General features: G+C 36.8%; 1 protein-coding gene across 7 annotated transcripts in view; it reads right to left on the bottom strand.

Annotated features, from left to right (window-relative positions):
* cadpsb (Ca2+-dependent activator protein for secretion b) overlaps window positions 1-18,085 on the bottom strand; it is a 168,130-nt gene that overhangs the window by 96,901 nt on the left and 53,144 nt on the right. For all 7 annotated transcript variants that reach the window (XM_051712681.1, XM_051712677.1, XM_051712678.1 and 4 more), the window contains exons 2-3: window positions 17,409-17,522; window positions 10,234-10,566 (exon numbers count right to left, since the gene is read on the bottom strand). In XM_051712681.1, the coding sequence (XP_051568641.1) occupies window positions 10,234-10,566; window positions 17,409-17,522 (447 nt within the window). The remainder of the gene's footprint in view (window positions 1-10,233; window positions 10,567-17,408; window positions 17,523-18,085) is intronic.

Genomic DNA, 18,085 nt, shown 5'->3' with positions numbered 1-18,085 from the left:
TCCAAGAATAGAATAAATGACAGCATACTGATGCCAGTGATAAGGATGAAGTCTTTATTTGAGTTCTACACAGCAGAACTCTCAGTTGCGCTGTGTTCAACTAAAAGCTTTTGTTTAAATAATTGAGCATAACCCCTTGGTCATCAAATGTCAGTCTCTCACATTGCCCCTCCTGAGTTTCTCTGATGCAAAAGCACATAGGCAGCACTACAATGACCTATTGACCTTTTTCATAGAGTTTACAATATTGTCCTCCAGATTGGCAAGGCAAAGCAGTTGTGGAAGGGTTTGTCATAATAAATCAGAAACAGATGACCTATGCATTCATAGATCTGAGTTTATACATACTATTCCCTGTAGTTATTATAGCTCTCTGGAAAAATAGATTCTGATTGGTCAATTGAAGCATTCTGCAGACAAATACTTCTGTATAATGACTACTAAACTATATATTGGACAGTTGACACTGGCAACCCCCTACACAATGTTGATTTCAGGTTTCTCATATCACTCCACGGGCTCTTTCTTCTCACATAATAATATCATTTTAACTCAAATAAGCGTTTCATGTCCATTTATTGACTTATTTGATAAGTAGTCGTGTAATAAGGAGGGTAATATCCAGTCAGCACAAAATAATCACCTTCGGGATGATACGGAAAACATGAAATACTGATTACCCTGTCAAGGTTCATTTTCTGACAACGATGGACTGACTGTATATTGTGCTTTAAAGATAATAAGTATTTTATGCAGCTAAAAAATAGGCCATTAGAAATCATTTTAAGAACATAGCGCATCTACAATACAACCAAACAATGGCGAGGAATCTCCTGGCAGACATAAATAAATTATGTACATGTGAAAAAGCTCCATTTCATTGTTGACTCTGCAGGCTTCTGTTTAGTTTAGTGTGCAAGGTAAATGATCCTTTCATCAAAAGCCAGTCTTAATAATTGTCAGCAACGCAAACATGGAAGAAGAACGTCTGTTCTCTCTGTATACAGATCATCATTAGAGTATTTACCTCTGTTCATTTAACAGACAGGTCAGCTCTATGGTAACTCTGTGGAAGTCATTCTATTTAATTTTCACACATTAGCATTAACTAAGAGAGTGCCTTCAGAAATTATTCACCTCTAATTACTATTTCTCATTTTGCTGTGTTACAAAGTTGCAACAAGGGCATAAAAGGCCATGCATTACAGCGATTTTGGCAAAAATGGCAGCCTCGAGTAGCTTAATTTGGCAATAATCAATAAATGTTTAAATGTATTAACAGCAATCATTACAATAAAAAAGCAATAATTTGGCAATACTGCCAAGTAATATAGTTTATAAGCAAAACTGAAACTGCATCTTGGTGTATTAACATAAAATTAAACTGATGTGCGTTAAAAGGTGTGCTTACAGTATATCACCTATTTTACAATGTCTTCGAACATGGCTCATTCAATCATATTTTAGAGCCGTAACTATCCTTAATGGGATATGTATTTGAATGGCTGTAGTAACTGAAGTAATAATCCATAATGTTAAAAATATACTACGTCAATTTCTTCAGAATTATACAAAAATAAATATCTGAAAATGTATTACAGTAAACAATAATAGAAAAGTCAATCTGGAGAAATGTAGTTCAAGAATGATTAAAATCTCTAGGACCCTCTAACTAGAGTCTAGCAATGCCTATTGTTGAAACGGTAATATAAGCTTCAGTACAGTGATCTGATGAAGTGGAAGTTAGACTGTATCACAGCAGAGGGAGCTCCCGACAGCTGTTACCCCAGATTCCTCCTCACTGAGACGGAGCAAGTGAAACTCAGAGACTCACCACATCAATAATGCATTCACACATTTAGATTTGCTGATGGCAGGAGCGACGGAGCTGTGTTCTCAGCCTTGCTTTTTTCTTCCTCTCTCTCTTTCTCACCGTTTTCTGCTGTCACCACACTCATTCACAGTATCTCTCTCTGCCACCTCCCCATCTGTCTTCATTCTTTCTCTTCCCTTCAAGATTCCTTTGCTGTGCGTGGGAGAGTGACATCTGTGACATTGTGTGAAGTAATAGGTCAGACAGCATGTGACTAAACCCTACAATCTGACCTTCAGTTGTCCACTGATATGCTCGAAACCCTGAACATCATGGCTACTTTATTATTGATACTGACCCATCCAGCAGACAGAAAGTGACAGAGTGTGTGTTTGTGTGTTTGTGTACCAAATGTCCCCACAAGGAGAATAAATCCTAAATTCAGCAACATTGTCGGGACCAGCCAATGGACCTCATGAGGAAAACGGCTTACTAAACATAAACAATGCAAAAAGGCTTATGTAAGTGTTTCAGGGATTGAAAATAGCATTTGCTCATATAAAAACTAAGGCTGTTGATTTCACTTGTCAATTCAGTGCGATCAATTATATAAAAATTACGTTTTTAAAAGTAACGCAATTAATTATGTCCCATGACTGTACGTAAATTCCGTAACATGGAATTTTTCCAACCACAGAGCAATTCAAGCTTGAGGTACCACCTTCATTGATTTGCAAATTGCAGTCAGCAGGGGGCAGTTAGCGCAATGCTAGCTGTACAGGCAATGCACAACTGTACAGACAACAAACCGACAGCTGTTCAAAGACAGCTGGATGGATTTGAATACATGGAGGCTGGATTAAGATGTGTTTTTTTAAGTTTCAAACTACATTTATCTGGACACTGCATCATAAAAATGCACTACTTGTGGTTAGAGATGCTGAAAACCAATGAAACATGACACAACTGCAGTGAGATGCTTCAAAAGCATTCTCTGACGTGCACAAACAGACGGAACAAAAGAATATGTTCTGTGAAAATAGCCTTTACTGTAAGTCTACTTTGGACATATTGATGACTTCAATAGCAGAATGTATTCCTGCAGACTGTAGACCAGGGATAGGCATTTGGTCAATGATATGGAAATAAATCAAACATTATATTAACTTCTAAAGCCACTTTTTTTTTTTTTCTTTTGTACAATCAGTGCTTAACTCTACTGTCACCATGTAATGTCTTTTAATTATATGAATTCTTATAATTTGTTTGATTACTGTATTATATATTGAATTATCTTTATTGGGGTGCCTTTTTACAGAAAATATTGATACGATAAATCCGATTACTGTAATTAATCAACATATCATGTCATTAATTCAATTAAACATTTAAAATCGACTGACTGCCCATATGAATACAACAGAATTCAAAGGAAATTCCCCACCTCAATAGAAAAAATACTGTACGTAATATACATAATAAAGTTAGTGTATATCAAATATAATTGCCTTTATATGAATACAGTAGAAGTCTATGGTATGTCTTCATTTAAATAGCTAAGTGTGTGTGTGTGTGTGTGTGTGTGTGTGTGTGTGTGTGTTAGTGGGTTGGTGGATTTGAGTGGTTTACGAGGACATTTTTTTTTTAATACAAACCGGTAATTACAAGGGTATTATGCTATAAATGTGGTTTATGAGGACATTTCTAGTGTCCCCATAATTCAAATCACTTAAAAAACGTACTAAACAATGTAAATGTAAAAATGCAGAAAGTTTTTTGTGGGGCTTAGGTTTAGGGGTAGGTAAGGGTTAGGGGATAAAATCTATAGTTCATACAGTATAAAAATCATTATGTCTATGGGAGTCCTCATAAGGATAGCCGCACCAACGTGTGTGTGTGTGTGTGTGCGCACGTGTGTGTGTGTGTGTGTGTTTGTGTGTGTGTGTGTGTGTGTGTGTGTGGGCAGGTTTATTTCTAGTGTCCCCATAATTCAAATCACTTAAAAAACATGCTAAACGATGTTTTATTGAACATGTAAAAATGCAGAAAGTTTTTTGTGAGGGTTAGGTTTAGGGTTAGGGTTAGGGGATAGAATCTATAGTTCGTACAGTATAAAAATGATTATGTCTATGGAGAGTCCTCATAATGATAGCTGCACCAACATGTGTGTGTGTGTGTGTGTGTGTGTGTGGGCAGGTTTAAGTGGTTTACAAGGACTTTTTTTAGGTTACAAACTGGTAATTACAAGGGTATTATGCTATAAATGTGGTTTATGAGGACATTTCTAGTGTCCCCATAATTTAAATCGCTTAAAAAACATACTAAACGATGTTTTATTGAAAATGTAAAAATGCAGAAAGTTTTTTGTGAGGGTTAGGTTTAGGGGTAGGGTTAGGGTTAGGGGATAAAATCTATAGTTTGTACAGTATAAAAATCATTATGTCTATGGAGAGTCCTCATAATGATAGCTGCACCAACGTATGTGTGCGAAAAGAAAGCAAGAGAGAAAGAAAGAAAGAAAGCAATCTCTTAATACACTGATGGTTTCCACTTTAATAATTAAGAGTCCAACATGCTGCAGTCTGTCATGTACAGTCAAATAATGGAGAGACAGAACAGCAGAAGTGCTCTTTATAAAAGTGCAGAAGCAGCCACGTTCCTTTGACCGACTATAAGAGAAAACAACAACCAATTATGCACATTATTATATAGAACAAATGCATTGTTTCTGTGTATGATAGCATAGAAGTGTGAATGATAATTTGCTGTGTGTGTGTGTGTGTACGTGTGTGCGTGCATGCACGTGTGTGTGTGCCGTAACCCTGCTGGTTCATTCTGAGCTGTTGATTAGTGGAGCACATAATCAGCTCCTGTCAACGGCTGCAATGAACCAACCCTGCTTACTCTCTATTCAAAGTCTGCACTGTTACTGTTTCCTCTATCCAGTATTGCACACATATTGGAACCGCTTTGATGTTGGATCAGCTGGGATCCTGACTATGGGTTGTATCAGCTTTTCCAATTGCTCTTGAGGAGATGAAGAGGAGCTTTAAATGCAAAGAAATGGGCCTGACAAATTAAAGGATATGCTGAGCTTTCATAGAGAGAGAGAGAGAGAGAGAGATAGAAAGAGAGAAAAAATGTCACTGCCACTATTTCACGTGCACATAATAATCATATATGTCTGCTAAACAACAAAGAACAGAAAACAATGACAAACAAAAAAGTATTCTTTTACTCGTTGTGGTCAGGTAATTCAGTCAGTAAGCTCTTGAGAGCTGGAGAAATGTGTTTGTCACTGAGAGAATCTATTTGTGACTGCAGGGAAATGAGTGTGAATGGGCCAGTTTATGAGTAAGTAAGTCCTGAGTAATAAGTGCAGTAGCACAGCACATTCACAGTTTTCTATTATCTCAATAAGATTTAACCAGACTTTGATCTATATCCGTTTTAACCTTGCAAATCACGGCAGAGGATCCTCCTTAACTGACATGGGAGTTCTCAGTTATGTTTCATTAAGTATCATTTTTGTCTCAGGACTCAGGAGAAATAAAAATGGAAACGACTGAGACAATTGTTGACATGTTGTAAGAGTAGAGAGCTATAAAATTAATGCAGATAACATAGGTCTGATAAATTGATCTTCATATTGAAATCAAATTTTTTAATTGCAGACTTTGGCATCTTGGCAAATCTGTGCATATTTTGAGGCATTGATGAGATCTTTTCTGAAAATCTAGAGGAGGCAAATGTGAGATTACTGGGGTCTTTTTCTAAGGGAGAACATTTTGAGAAGCAAGAGATAAGCAAAAATCGCAATTTGCTTTCCATTTAATCTAACAACAGTCTAAGAGAAACAAATGACTTACTTAATACAGACTTAAAGAATGATTTTAACTTTCCTAGAGGACAAGAAGTATTCAAAAAAAATAAATATATATATATATTTTTTTTTTCAAATAAATCTTCTATGATGTCAGGGCCTCAGCATGTTACCAACAAAATGTAGTTTTCTGTGCACAACATTGCATTTAAAATGCTGCATTAGAGTAAGATGCATTAACTATGCTCTCAGTTGCTATCTGCACCGGCAAACATTAAATACACCATCTCTGCCTCTTTGTTTGCAAACATTATTTTGCCAAAACACACCCTCCATAACTGCCCACCACAGTTCATTAAACATTGCGTGGCAAAATAATCCTACAGAACACTGTAAAAAATCTGTAAAATCAACAGTAACTTACTGGCAACAAATAGCCAGCAAGCTGCTGTATTCCATTCCACAGTACAATTACAGTAAAACTATCTACAGTAGTTTACAGCACACTGTATAATGATTTACAGTATGTGCAGTACTGTAAAATTAATTACGGTAGTTGTTTGTATGATGTATTTTAAAAAACAGTATATTAGCTGTACAGTAAAATTAATTATGGTAATCGTTTGTATGTTGTATATTAAATTGCAGTATCCATACCATAGAACTAACCACATTAATCACAGTTTTAGCTTACAGAGTAGAGTAAATAATTTCTATCTATTACAAGTTAAAAAAATTATGAAACAATTGAGACCTTTTTGCAAACAGAACATTTATTACACAATAACAACTCAAAAATCACATATTGTTACTCATAAAGGTAAATTATGACTACACATAAAAGTCCATTCAAAAACTTCAATATTAAGTTCACCAGATGTCCAAATGGCTGAAAGAACACTAATCCCATTCTTTGCCTGCCCAGACCTAGAGAAAAAATAAATACATACAAAAATCAATTAATATCATGTAACTTCAGTCTTGTTTTTATATCAACATAACATTTAAGCTACAAGGGAGAGAATACACTCTCAACAACCAAGGTTGTGCATCATTCAGAAAGGACTGAGATAGAAGTTACTTGCAAACATATTGAATAAAATTCTGAGCAAAAAACATTAACATATGTTAAATTTGTACATAACATAACTTTATTTTAGATGGAAGGGTCAAATAAAGTTGCCGGTATAACTCTGCAGCACATCATTTTTTTATTTCTTTTTTTAAACGGGGTGTCTAAAGAGTTGTGCATGTTTGACAGGTGTAAAAACAACATTTGTTCACAGACAAAGTAATTTGGTGTACTTCAAAACTTGTAAGTGCTTACTTCAGTACTAAACAGAATGGGAGTTATAACTAATGCTAGTATCTTTATGAGAATGTAAACTTTATCATTACAAACCTACTTATCAAAAATGACATGCAGATCTTCATTGTCAAATGATGAATGTTTAAAAAAAAAATAAATAAATAAAAATATTATAAACTGCTAAAAGATGTTTTGTGCAATTTTTGGTGCTCACCTGGCTCATTTGAAAAGAGATCGCTTTGCTTCTGCTCCTCTCAAGGCTAAAGTGATGAGGAGTCGAGTTCAGGCTCAACATCCATAGGTTGCCAGGCGCATTCCCATGCAGTTCTACTTTTTATGTGATTGTATGAGTAAATCCAATGCAGAGAAGACATCTCCAGGTTTCAACCTTTTTGATAATAGATCACTGAATAATACCACAAATTTATCCTCTAAATTGTGAATGTACATGTTTGAGATTGGGCCCGCTCTCATGCAGTTTAACAGTAAATTACTGTAATTATTTTCCCACTCATTTATTCTTAAAAAATACAGCTCAGTTTGACAGTAACATACTGTAAACAGTTTCTGCAGTAAGGCATGGTGGAAAATACAACCATAATACTGTTAAAACAACAAAATTGACAGCAACATACTGTAAACAGTATCTACAGTAAGTTGCAGTTGGAAATACAGTAATAACACTGTCAAAACATCAAAAATTATTTACTGTGTACATTCATTCTCATTCATCCCAATTTGACAGCTTTCCTGTAAGAGGTTTTTTCATTTAATGCAGAAATGGGGTTATTAAAGTGTTCTCTTTTAGTTGTGCTACAGTGTGGACAGTCACAGGGCTCATGAAGGCAACATAATGGATTGTTTGTTTTTCTTTGTGACGTGCAGGGCAGTCAAAAGCGCAGTTGCTCCTACTGAACGCAAAGAGGAGCAGACAATTTTTGCCAATTAAGTGTGATTGTGCTTTCATTAAATACACTGCAGGTGGTGTATGAAGAATCTTTTGGCAGCCAAAGAGAAAACGCCTCCCACGCATGGCCTTGTGACCTACACAACACAGTCCTGGGGATAAAGCGAAAGAGCAAGCGAGATGCTTTTTGTTGCTTTACAAAAGTAAAATACGCTTGGTTTGATCTGGAGAGATCCAACCGATGCATGTTGTCTGCATGATACATAAAATTTGTGATTGAAAACCTAAATTGAAACTAAATTGCTGAATTTATTTGAAGTGATTAAACAGCTAGGCTGAAAAACCTGCAGATGAAAATCGTTCTGTAGCACACTTATTTAGCTATATATATGTACAGCAGCATCAAATCGGTAGGACAAAATGGCAACCCATAAGTCAATATGCTACACAGGCCTGCTGTATTAAGTATAATCGAGCAAGTATAGTATGAATCTATTGGGGATATTCTTATAGAGAATTATGGAGATGTGTGTATACAAATTTACTGTATAAACAAACTTATGGTAAAAATGTTCCTAATCTCGGAAATTAAACCAGTATATAACACCCTTGTTAAAATCAGCTGAGACTACTTGTAGTGACAGTTTTTTAAAGCTGGTATAAAATCAGCAGTGATTGACCATGTAATTTATGAATTACTCAAAGCAATTACAAGGGCTTTGTGGCCATAAAAAGCTTTAATCTTGCTACCAGGATGACATGACATCATTGCCTGTAAGTCATCCTAAATATGCCTGATCTATTGAATTTGGCTTCAAAATAGCTCTTTTGATTGTTATGATTCCTCTATCAACGCTAGAAACCATATGCTATTGTGAATGCTCTAAAATAATCTCTGTTTTACGAGCCTAAAATGAAGCTATAGTCAAGCTATAGAGGATGAACCTCAGAAAACATTGAGTCTCAATAACTACTTGTGCTTATAGTCTGTGAAAATTTTCAAACTGTTGTCTATGCACATAAATACATAATTATTAGTTCATAAAAACCCAGTGTCTATCTGTATCCACTAAGCACTAATGAATTTCAAACTAAATTAAATTTAATCAAAAACGGTACTAGGTATGTTTTGAATTCCAGGTGATTTTACAGTCTAAAAGAGGGTAAAAATGTAGCTTTAAAGGAACAGTTCACCCAAAAATAAAAAAATAAAAATATATAATTTACTCTGTTGTTCCAAACCTGTAGGATGTTTTCACAAAAGTTAGCCCAAGTATTAGGGATTGTCAGCCTCAGTTACCATTCACCATCATTGTTTGGAAAAAAGAAGCAATGAAAGTAAATGGTGACTGAGGCTATCATTCTGCCTAACATGTCCTTTTTTGTGTTCCATGGAAGAATTAATAAATTAAGTTAGAATTTTCATTTTTGGGTGAACTATCCCTTTAAGTGTATGTATCCTCTGCATTTTATGCTATAAAAAACTGACAATGAAATTTGCAAATGTTAACATGGAAGCAAAACATTATTTGTTAGTCATGAGAACAATGCTTCAGCTTGCGGGTATACTTGTCACACAGAAATGGTGAAAAATGTTGGTTGTGGGCTTTTTAGTTGGCAGATGCAGCAATTTTGCCCCTGCCAGCACTGTGATGTTCATTGACATGAACACTGCCAGGACTGAGTAGATATTTTGGTGAACTTCCCTCCTTAGAGTCTTATTCTGCTCCTCTCCCTTTCTGTTTGTCAGGCCAATGTGGAGACATGCTTACCAGTTGATACCGACCTAATAATGATTTTCAACCATCACATGTGCCTGAAAGCATTTTTCAACATGTTATAGATCCCTTAAGTGCTTTCAACAATGCCTGTTTGGCCATATTTACGAACGGAGGACAGTTAATTTGGAGACGCAAATAAAGCTAGTCTCTAATTAAATGCTCCATTGTAAAGTAGCGTCCCATCTGAGCAATAAAATGTCCATTAAGAACAAAATGGACTTACACAGATTTTCTGTCATTTTGGCAGTGGTTTTGTTGGCTTTCTATGCTAATTCCCCACCCTGAAGTCTCAGCTAGCAGCAAAGGAAAAGTGGGTTAGCCATCTTCAAAGAACATTTGAAAGAGAGAGATTTAATGGCGGGGTGGCGAGTGGGGGCGCTTACTGTAGATGAGATCTCTCAATATAGCTGAAGAGAAGGAGCTAAAATATGAAGACCATAAGAATTCAATTTTCTTCAAATTATTAAGCCCAGTGCAAGTTTAAACACCTTTTAAAATGCAGCAAGGGGCCATTCACACAAGATGTGTTCTTGTTGACCATGTTTGCTTTACTAGCAAATCATATAGCACCTATATTGTGGTCTGATTTTTCCCACCTACCTGGCAGGCCTGGTACAGCAGCTGGTGCTCAAATTTCTTGATCCCAAGGATATGCTGGAACATCTCATAGAGCTGGTCTTTGCTGAGGATGAGCTCGGATGCGGCGCTGGCGGTCATGCGCTGCTGTGCCTTGCGTGGGTCCTCGTCTCCACGGTAGATGGTGTCGAACTTTGCCATCCAAGAGCTCAGCACCGTCTCCTTGCTGAGGCCATCGATCTCTGGCAGGCTCCGAACACGTTTCTCAATATGCCGCTTGAACACCTCACGACAGTCCAGAGCAGATAAACCTCCTGTTTGGACCATCTTGGCAACACGGTCACTCTTTAGGAAAACCTACAGGTCATACGGATGGAGGGAGGTCAAAAATAATTTAAGGACTCTCTGCAATAAAACCAATGAAACAGCCCTGCCCTTCAAAAAAGTTTCACTTAGGTGACTTCAAAACATTCACTTTGTTTTCAATCGCTCCAATCTGCTGGAGGAAATTATACCTCAGTACTTTGCTTTATTATTCTATGCTACAATAGATACAACATAATCTACAATTATATACTGTAGTACTATAGCCAAGGCCATTAAAGTCTTGGAAATCAATGGTAACTGTAAAATTTCACTCCTTTGAAATGATGGGATCAGTGTGGGCAAAAATGTTGCAGTCCTACAGGCACTCTCTTTCTCTCTCTCTCTCCAAATTGATTTCATGAAAATCCGTACATATTTTACGAGTTGGCTATTCTGTGTGATTTTTGACGATTTAGTTCTTATGAAATTGTACGATTTCATCACGTAAAAATGTCCGGATGTGTAATGCAGAAGAAAGTATGAGTTTTGCACACGAGGTGTCACGGACATGCTTATATTATGCCCTTACCCAAACCACTTTTCTAAACCTAACTGATCAGTAGCGTGTGTATACATGACAGGAAGCTGTTATGTGTGACAGAAGCAAGTAGTTGTCACATATTAGATGAAAACGATGTCCAGCGATGTCATTGGCTGTAGTGAAGGTGAGTGCAGTCGTAAGATATCATACAAATTAGCCAAATTAAGAAAAGTCGTACGAATCCTTAAGATTTCGCTGTGAGAGTGTGTTGCTCTCTCTCTGAATTATTTAGAACATCTTTCCTAAATCAAACCAGAGTAAACGGAGAGAACATTTGTGATTTTATTATTCTGGTCCAACTGAAATGGCTACTGAGAATAAAGCAGAACATCTGACTGAGATCCAATTGTATCTCCTCTGTTCCTACTTGCAGTGTTTCAAATCTAGTTTTATAGTGGTGGTCAAATGTGATTTATGTTATTTCCAAACAATTGGAGTGCTTGGCAGCTGCTTTTCTTTGTTCCTTTTAAAAGCCCTCCTATCCATCTCTGTCCAGGAAGACAAATAGAATTCTAAATTGCTGTCTTGTTCCAGTCCAGGTGGCCGTTTACCATGAGCCTCTCTGCCTGTGGCCTGCTATGACAAACTGATCTGGAAATGGGATGTTCCGCAAATTGGCCCTTCAATTGTTGCAGTGGCATGTTGGAACATCATTGTAACCTGAGAAAATAACAGTGATAAATTAATCAATATTTTAAAACCTCATAAAATCTAAACTGGAGTGGATATTTTGTGGAGTTACTCTATGTCTGTTAAATTTGAGACCATCTATATTTTTGTGTAAAAATAAAAGACAAAATAAATTTTTACCAGACATAGGCTTTTAAGATTGACAGTCTTTCTCTTCCTGGAAAATGAACCAAAAATATTGATGACTCAACCTGCACTAATGGGCGTGTCCACATTTTTTAGAATATCCCACACCCTAATATCACCTGCCATAGAGCGCAACAGGTATAGGAAGTATTTTTCTCATTTATATCTTCCACAGGCATTTCATAAAATCTTTCATAAAATAGTTCTAAGCCATGAACCAAACTATTGATTTAAAGTTGATTTAAAGGTGCTGTAAGCTATTTTAGGGTGGTGAAGTTTTCACGTGACTGAGCTGTTGAATTAGCCATGCCCCCTTCATTCCATAACCCAGCTCTCCAAAGACAACGTAGCAAAATAGCAGCATTGTTTGTTCTTGTGGCTGTCAAATTCAACAGTGGCACAACAGCATCCTCAACTGACATACATTAAGGGTGTGCTCACACTTGTAGTTCGGTTCTCTTGGTCTTCTTGGTCCGGACCAAAAAAGAAAATGACACATTTAGTCCTAGTTCGCTTAGCGTTCACACTGGCATTTTTAACACCGAACCTAACGATACAAAACCAAAGGCATCAGGAAAAATTCACAACCTGATTGGACAGCTTTTATGACTTATATGTTTTAACGAAACATCCAAAACAATGTTGGCTCCTGTGCGAAATGCGCTCGTTTTATTTATATATGTATATATGGTGGTATTTTTACCAGCTGAGAACAAACTAAGAGCTAATAAAATGTGTAAAGGAGTCAAAACAGCACCAGGAATTCCTCCATTGCACACACAAACGAAGATGTGCTGCAAGGATGGGTGATGGCGGTTCTGACGCCTGTACCGAACTGTGATGGGCAACATAGCTCCTATGATGAGAAGAACCAGGTATGCTTGAGGTCAGTATTAGGCAAATTACTTCCTGTTTTTGGTCCGTTTAGACGTCTTTGGTCCATGTTGCGTTCATATATCAATCGAACCGCACCAGAGTTCGTTTGGAAGTGGACCGAGCCCCACTATTCAGGCGATCTCGGTCCGCTTGTTTGGTGTGCACCAAGGTTCGGGTGACAGCGTTCACACTTCTTCAAATGAACCGCACTAACAGAGCAATCACACCAGAGTTCGTTTTAATCGAACCAAACTTGCCAAGTGTGAACACACCCAAAGAATCATAGCCTCAATGATCCGCTTCAAATACAACACTATGAGAACGAGCAAAACAATTGACCGGTGAAAGTGTCTGCGGTCCATGGACACATTTTTGTTTGCTGTTTACAAAGTCTACAGTTGTCACAGAGAACAGTGAGATATCTCAGGACACTTATTTCATTAATATCTTTAAGGGAGTAGGACATTTTTTTGCATATTTTTCCATAAAAAATCGCTTACAGCACCTTTAATTTAAATGTAACTACAGAATTGAGTATAAGAATTAAGCATAGAAAGAATATATTTTAATTTTATTCCAAAATGTTTGGATGATATTTGCAAATACACAAGTAGTTTGATAGTGTAGGGAGACCGACTCAATTCGGTCATTCACACTATGTCATGTGAGTGGCAGAGCTTGTTTGCCGCACTTTGTTTGCTGCAGTTCTCTGATTGGTGAATTGTTTTCCTTCAGGATCATGAGTAGTGTAGTTCTTCACCAGAAATTCTGCTATTAAACACAATTTCTTAAAATGAGCATTGAAATAACATAGACTGATGGCCCCAACAGCAGCAAATACCATCGATTAACAAACTTGGAGCTCGATTTACCCACTTCATAACTAATTGCCTGTTAAAACATGTGGCTTGTGAGCATTGTAGCAGAAATTACAAATGTACTATTTGTAATTTACTATTTGTGCACAGCTATTCTTGCACATTTATAACATTTATCAGCATACACTCACATACAAGGCTAATGAAAATCTCAGGGTATGAAAGTGTATGTTCATCATGCTACTGGCTACAAGAAAACATTATTTACAACGATGACTATTAAACTCACTGAAAAGATTACTGTTTTAAATTTTGCTGTAATAACCACTTCCTGCTGTGTATTGCGCAAACTATTTAGCATCCACAGAAACCCAAACCATAGAAACAGGAAGTAGCGGTAATGTAGTGTAGTGATGGGAAGATCGGATCATTTTACTGACTTGAATCTTTGAGTCTCATTCAGCAAAATGAACTAATCTTTTTTCAAGTCATTTAGTTCATTTCATTCATTTGAGCAGAATTAAATTAAAATGTTACATTTTCAATAGCCAAATCCCCCCAACACATCTACTTATGCAAACTTTGATTATAGTCCCAATAAGGAAAAATTTATAATGCAGCCAAGGACAAATTATGAGAAACAAATGATTTGTTCACCTTTGGAATCTTCTTGTCTGAGTTGTTCATTCTTTTGTCACGTGACAGCCGTATGTGCATAGCGTATACAGCTGTCCCGTGACAAATGAATGAACGACTCGGACCAGAAGACTTGAGAGGTGAACTAATTATTTCTGTTTCCTGTGTGTGCAATGCATAGCGTATACGGCTATCATGTGACAAAAGAACGAACGACTCAGAACAAAAGAGTTGAAAGGTGAACTAATAATTTCTGTTTCCTGTACAGCGCCTATGCGGTTTTCACGTAACAAACAAACGGAGGTTGCGCAATGCACATGCGCGGTCAACACATAATGAACGAATCACTCTCTGAGACTACTCGTTCTTCTGAGTCACATAAAAGATTTGTTAAAAATGAACGAATCGTTCATGAACGACCCATCACTAATGTAGTGACCTTACCAAAACACTCTGGAACATTAGCATAGCAATCTCTTTACAGAGCATGTGTAAACACTTGTATTTTGAGATGTGTTTTATCTAAGGAGAGCTGTCCCTGAAGGGCTATTTAGGTACTCTCATTTGTATGGTAATTCACTAATATGAAGGTGTGTCATCACTTAAATGTTTTGTCTAATCTGCAGTGCGGTAACTACAATAAGGTATCCTAAATTTCAAATACCCAGTACAATAATCAAGGTCTTGATTTGTGATATCATTGTTTTCTGCTATCAATAGCCTGAGCTAATCGCTAGAAGGAGAAGTTAATATTTTACCATGACCTCACATGGGCAGAGACACAGATCTCATTTGCATTAATTCTGCTGATTATTCTATGGGGGACGATTTGGTGAAATCTACAATCTCTGGTTGTTAAATATTTTTAATGTCCTTAATCTAATACCATTTATCTAGTATCTAATACAAAATAAAAAAGATTCTTAAAATCAACACAAAATGGCATTCACAACCCATTTTACTTCTATAGCATGACATATTTCTGAGTAAACGGGTACTCAAAAAGAAAAAATGTTAGACAGGACTTAATTTTATCCATTTGGAGTTGATTGAATTATGAAACTGATCCTTCTGTACTGGAATGGACAACCTGGTCTCATAGAAAATTTACTATGTGGGTATACTGTACATTACTATATCTAAATTTTTGCAAAATTATTTTTACGTGGCTCATTGTACAGTATGTATCATGGCAGTTTCCTTCTGAAATGAACACTAGACATGCTCCAACAATAATGGCTTTTATTCCCTTTAACACAATTCACAAGTAGTTTAAACACTTAATTATATTTACTTTTTATGCCATTATCAGTTAGGTTTAGATTAAAGACTTAAAAGAGTGGTCAGTTTTGTTGATTTAAAACTCGGTAGAGCATTAACCCCCCATTTGTTTAACTCGTTTTTAGTGCCACACAGTGGACATTTCACCTTGGAACTGCTGCGATACATGTAACCGTACGTTACCGCTACTGCATTTTGAGCGAAGGAGAGTGAGTATTTTCAATTCATTCCTATGGAAGTCGAGCACCACGCTCACGAAGTGGATTGTGGGATTGTCAGCGGTGCGGAGAAAGCGTTGAGGGTGGTTGAGGGCGTCGAAAAAGTTAAAAGGCAACTGAGGAATGAAAAACGTCGAACGGCAGCCAATCAATGTGAGCTGAAAGCAGTTAAGTGTCATAAGCACTTAAAATATGCCTTTAATGCTGGAGTTTCTGCTGGATTTAGTGATTTAATCACATCATCATGTATACTTCAAATAGACTTCAAATGATGATTGCACACATTCATTGAGGCAATAATTTGGCTGGGTTAGCAAAAGTGTAATAAATCAACACTGTTTGCATATTGTGTGCATTCGAAAACTAAGGTGGCATCTTTCCAACGGTAATCGCGCATATACTGCATAAGATGATATTTTTACTCATATACTGAAAACAATGAGAGACAAAACACACTGGCTTTGCTGATTACAAACATGCCCCAATGCGGTAACTGTCTAGCATTTTGAGTGGGGTTGAGTGCCTTTTTTCCACGCCAGTGGAAACGTACAGTAACCGTACGTTTTCACTGCCGTTTTTAAGTGAGGTAGCGCAAACGTTTTCAAATAATTCCTATGGATGTCAAGCACCACGCTCTCAAGGTGCATTGTGGGATTGACAACGGTGCGGATCAAGCGTAGGGAGAAGCCGAGAGCATCAAAAAAGTTGAGAATTCTCAGCTTTATGCAAATGAAAAGCAGAAAACGCTGGGCGCGAGCAACTCACCGTGGGCAAAAGTGAGACAATACATCTACACAGTTTTTATACGTTGGCCATTTGGAAATAAAGTTTGCACCTTTCTGACTGTAATCGTGCATATTTATGATGATTACATTGACCGTGAACTGAAACCAATCACAGGATTCGAAATGGCATACTACATACTACTCTTACTATTTCTGTCATAGACTGATGTGGCAGAATGAGTAAAAGTAGTATGGGTAGTAAGCCATTGCAAACAAAGCCCACAATCGCTGTACCACGGCCAAAAGCGGAAGCTCTCTGGCATTGAGAGTGGCTTTGAGCTGAGTTTTTCCACGCCAGTGGAAACATAGGGCAGAAAGAACGTAATATCTTTTTGCAAAAATTTTACGCTACAGTCTCGTTATTTTCATGAGATTAGGCTGGGAATGGAGCCAAACCTGAATATGAGTTTGCTAAAACAATGCATAAATATCTCATTTGAAATTGGTTATCATTATCAAATAACAAGCAGAAGCTGATGAAAGATTTAAAGACAGACTTTTTTAATGTGTTCTGTTAAATAAAGCATAATAAGTTAATGTAAATTAAGAAAGAAAATAGGGTAAATTTCATATTGACTTTAAAAAGGACCAATGCTATGCACATGTTAAGCATCTGACTCCTTTTTTAGTTTAACATATACTGTATTTCATTGTGAAATCCAGAAACCACTACATTATTATAGCTTTTGTTAAACATCAAACAAGAAGCAGTCTCTGCCAGGTTTGAGGTCAAAAGCAAGTGCTAAAAAAGTCAGTGCAACCAATAATGCCATGGATGATTACTTCTTTAATTAGAATGTCTGTATAAGCAGGACAAAGGTCAATTTCTGCCAGCCATTCTACAATCACAATGGCACTTTACCTCATAGTAGCTCTGAACTGCATTGATGAAGGCCTCATCTGCCACGATCTGTGTGTCTCCTTTGAGAAAAGACTCAAAGCGATCCTTAGAGGTCTGCAGCTGCTGCTTTGTGATCTACAAAAAGAACAAAAAGTAAAACAATATCAAAATTTAGATGAACTGCACTGGAAAAACAACAATAATATTCACAAGACCATTTATCAGTTTGCATCAAACAGTTTGCAGTTATTATAGATAAAACAACATTATAAATGTTAGCCCTTTAATCTGTGTCTTGATCTAAGATGGTTTTTGATTTATCTATCACAGTTGTTCACAGTCAGATATGGAACTCAGGACTACTGTAAATACATGAGCTGTTACAGAAAAAGGGTGAGAGTTTTCTGAAACAAATGACAAAGCACAGAGGGTTTCTATTTTTAACTGAAGACATTTAATACGCTCTTGTTTTCCCACTTGCATAAGTACTCAGTCTGGTTTTCTGTCTCACTCTCTGTCTCTTCTGTAAAACACCTCTCAAGTCTACACTTAAAAATACTCTTTCCACTTCAAGCTAAATTCACACCCACCTTCTTCTAACTCAACAACACACACATTCTCTCCATCCTCACATTCAGATATCTTTCTCACTCTCATTTTAACTCTCCTTTACAGAAACTGTGTATAAATAAATCTTT

This window comes from Myxocyprinus asiaticus, chromosome 12 (genome assembly GCF_019703515.2).
Source record: "Myxocyprinus asiaticus isolate MX2 ecotype Aquarium Trade chromosome 12, UBuf_Myxa_2, whole genome shotgun sequence".
In the NCBI taxonomy this organism is placed as follows: domain Eukaryota; kingdom Metazoa; phylum Chordata; class Actinopteri; order Cypriniformes; family Catostomidae; genus Myxocyprinus; species Myxocyprinus asiaticus.
This window is presented reverse-complemented; position numbering and strand designations above follow the sequence as displayed.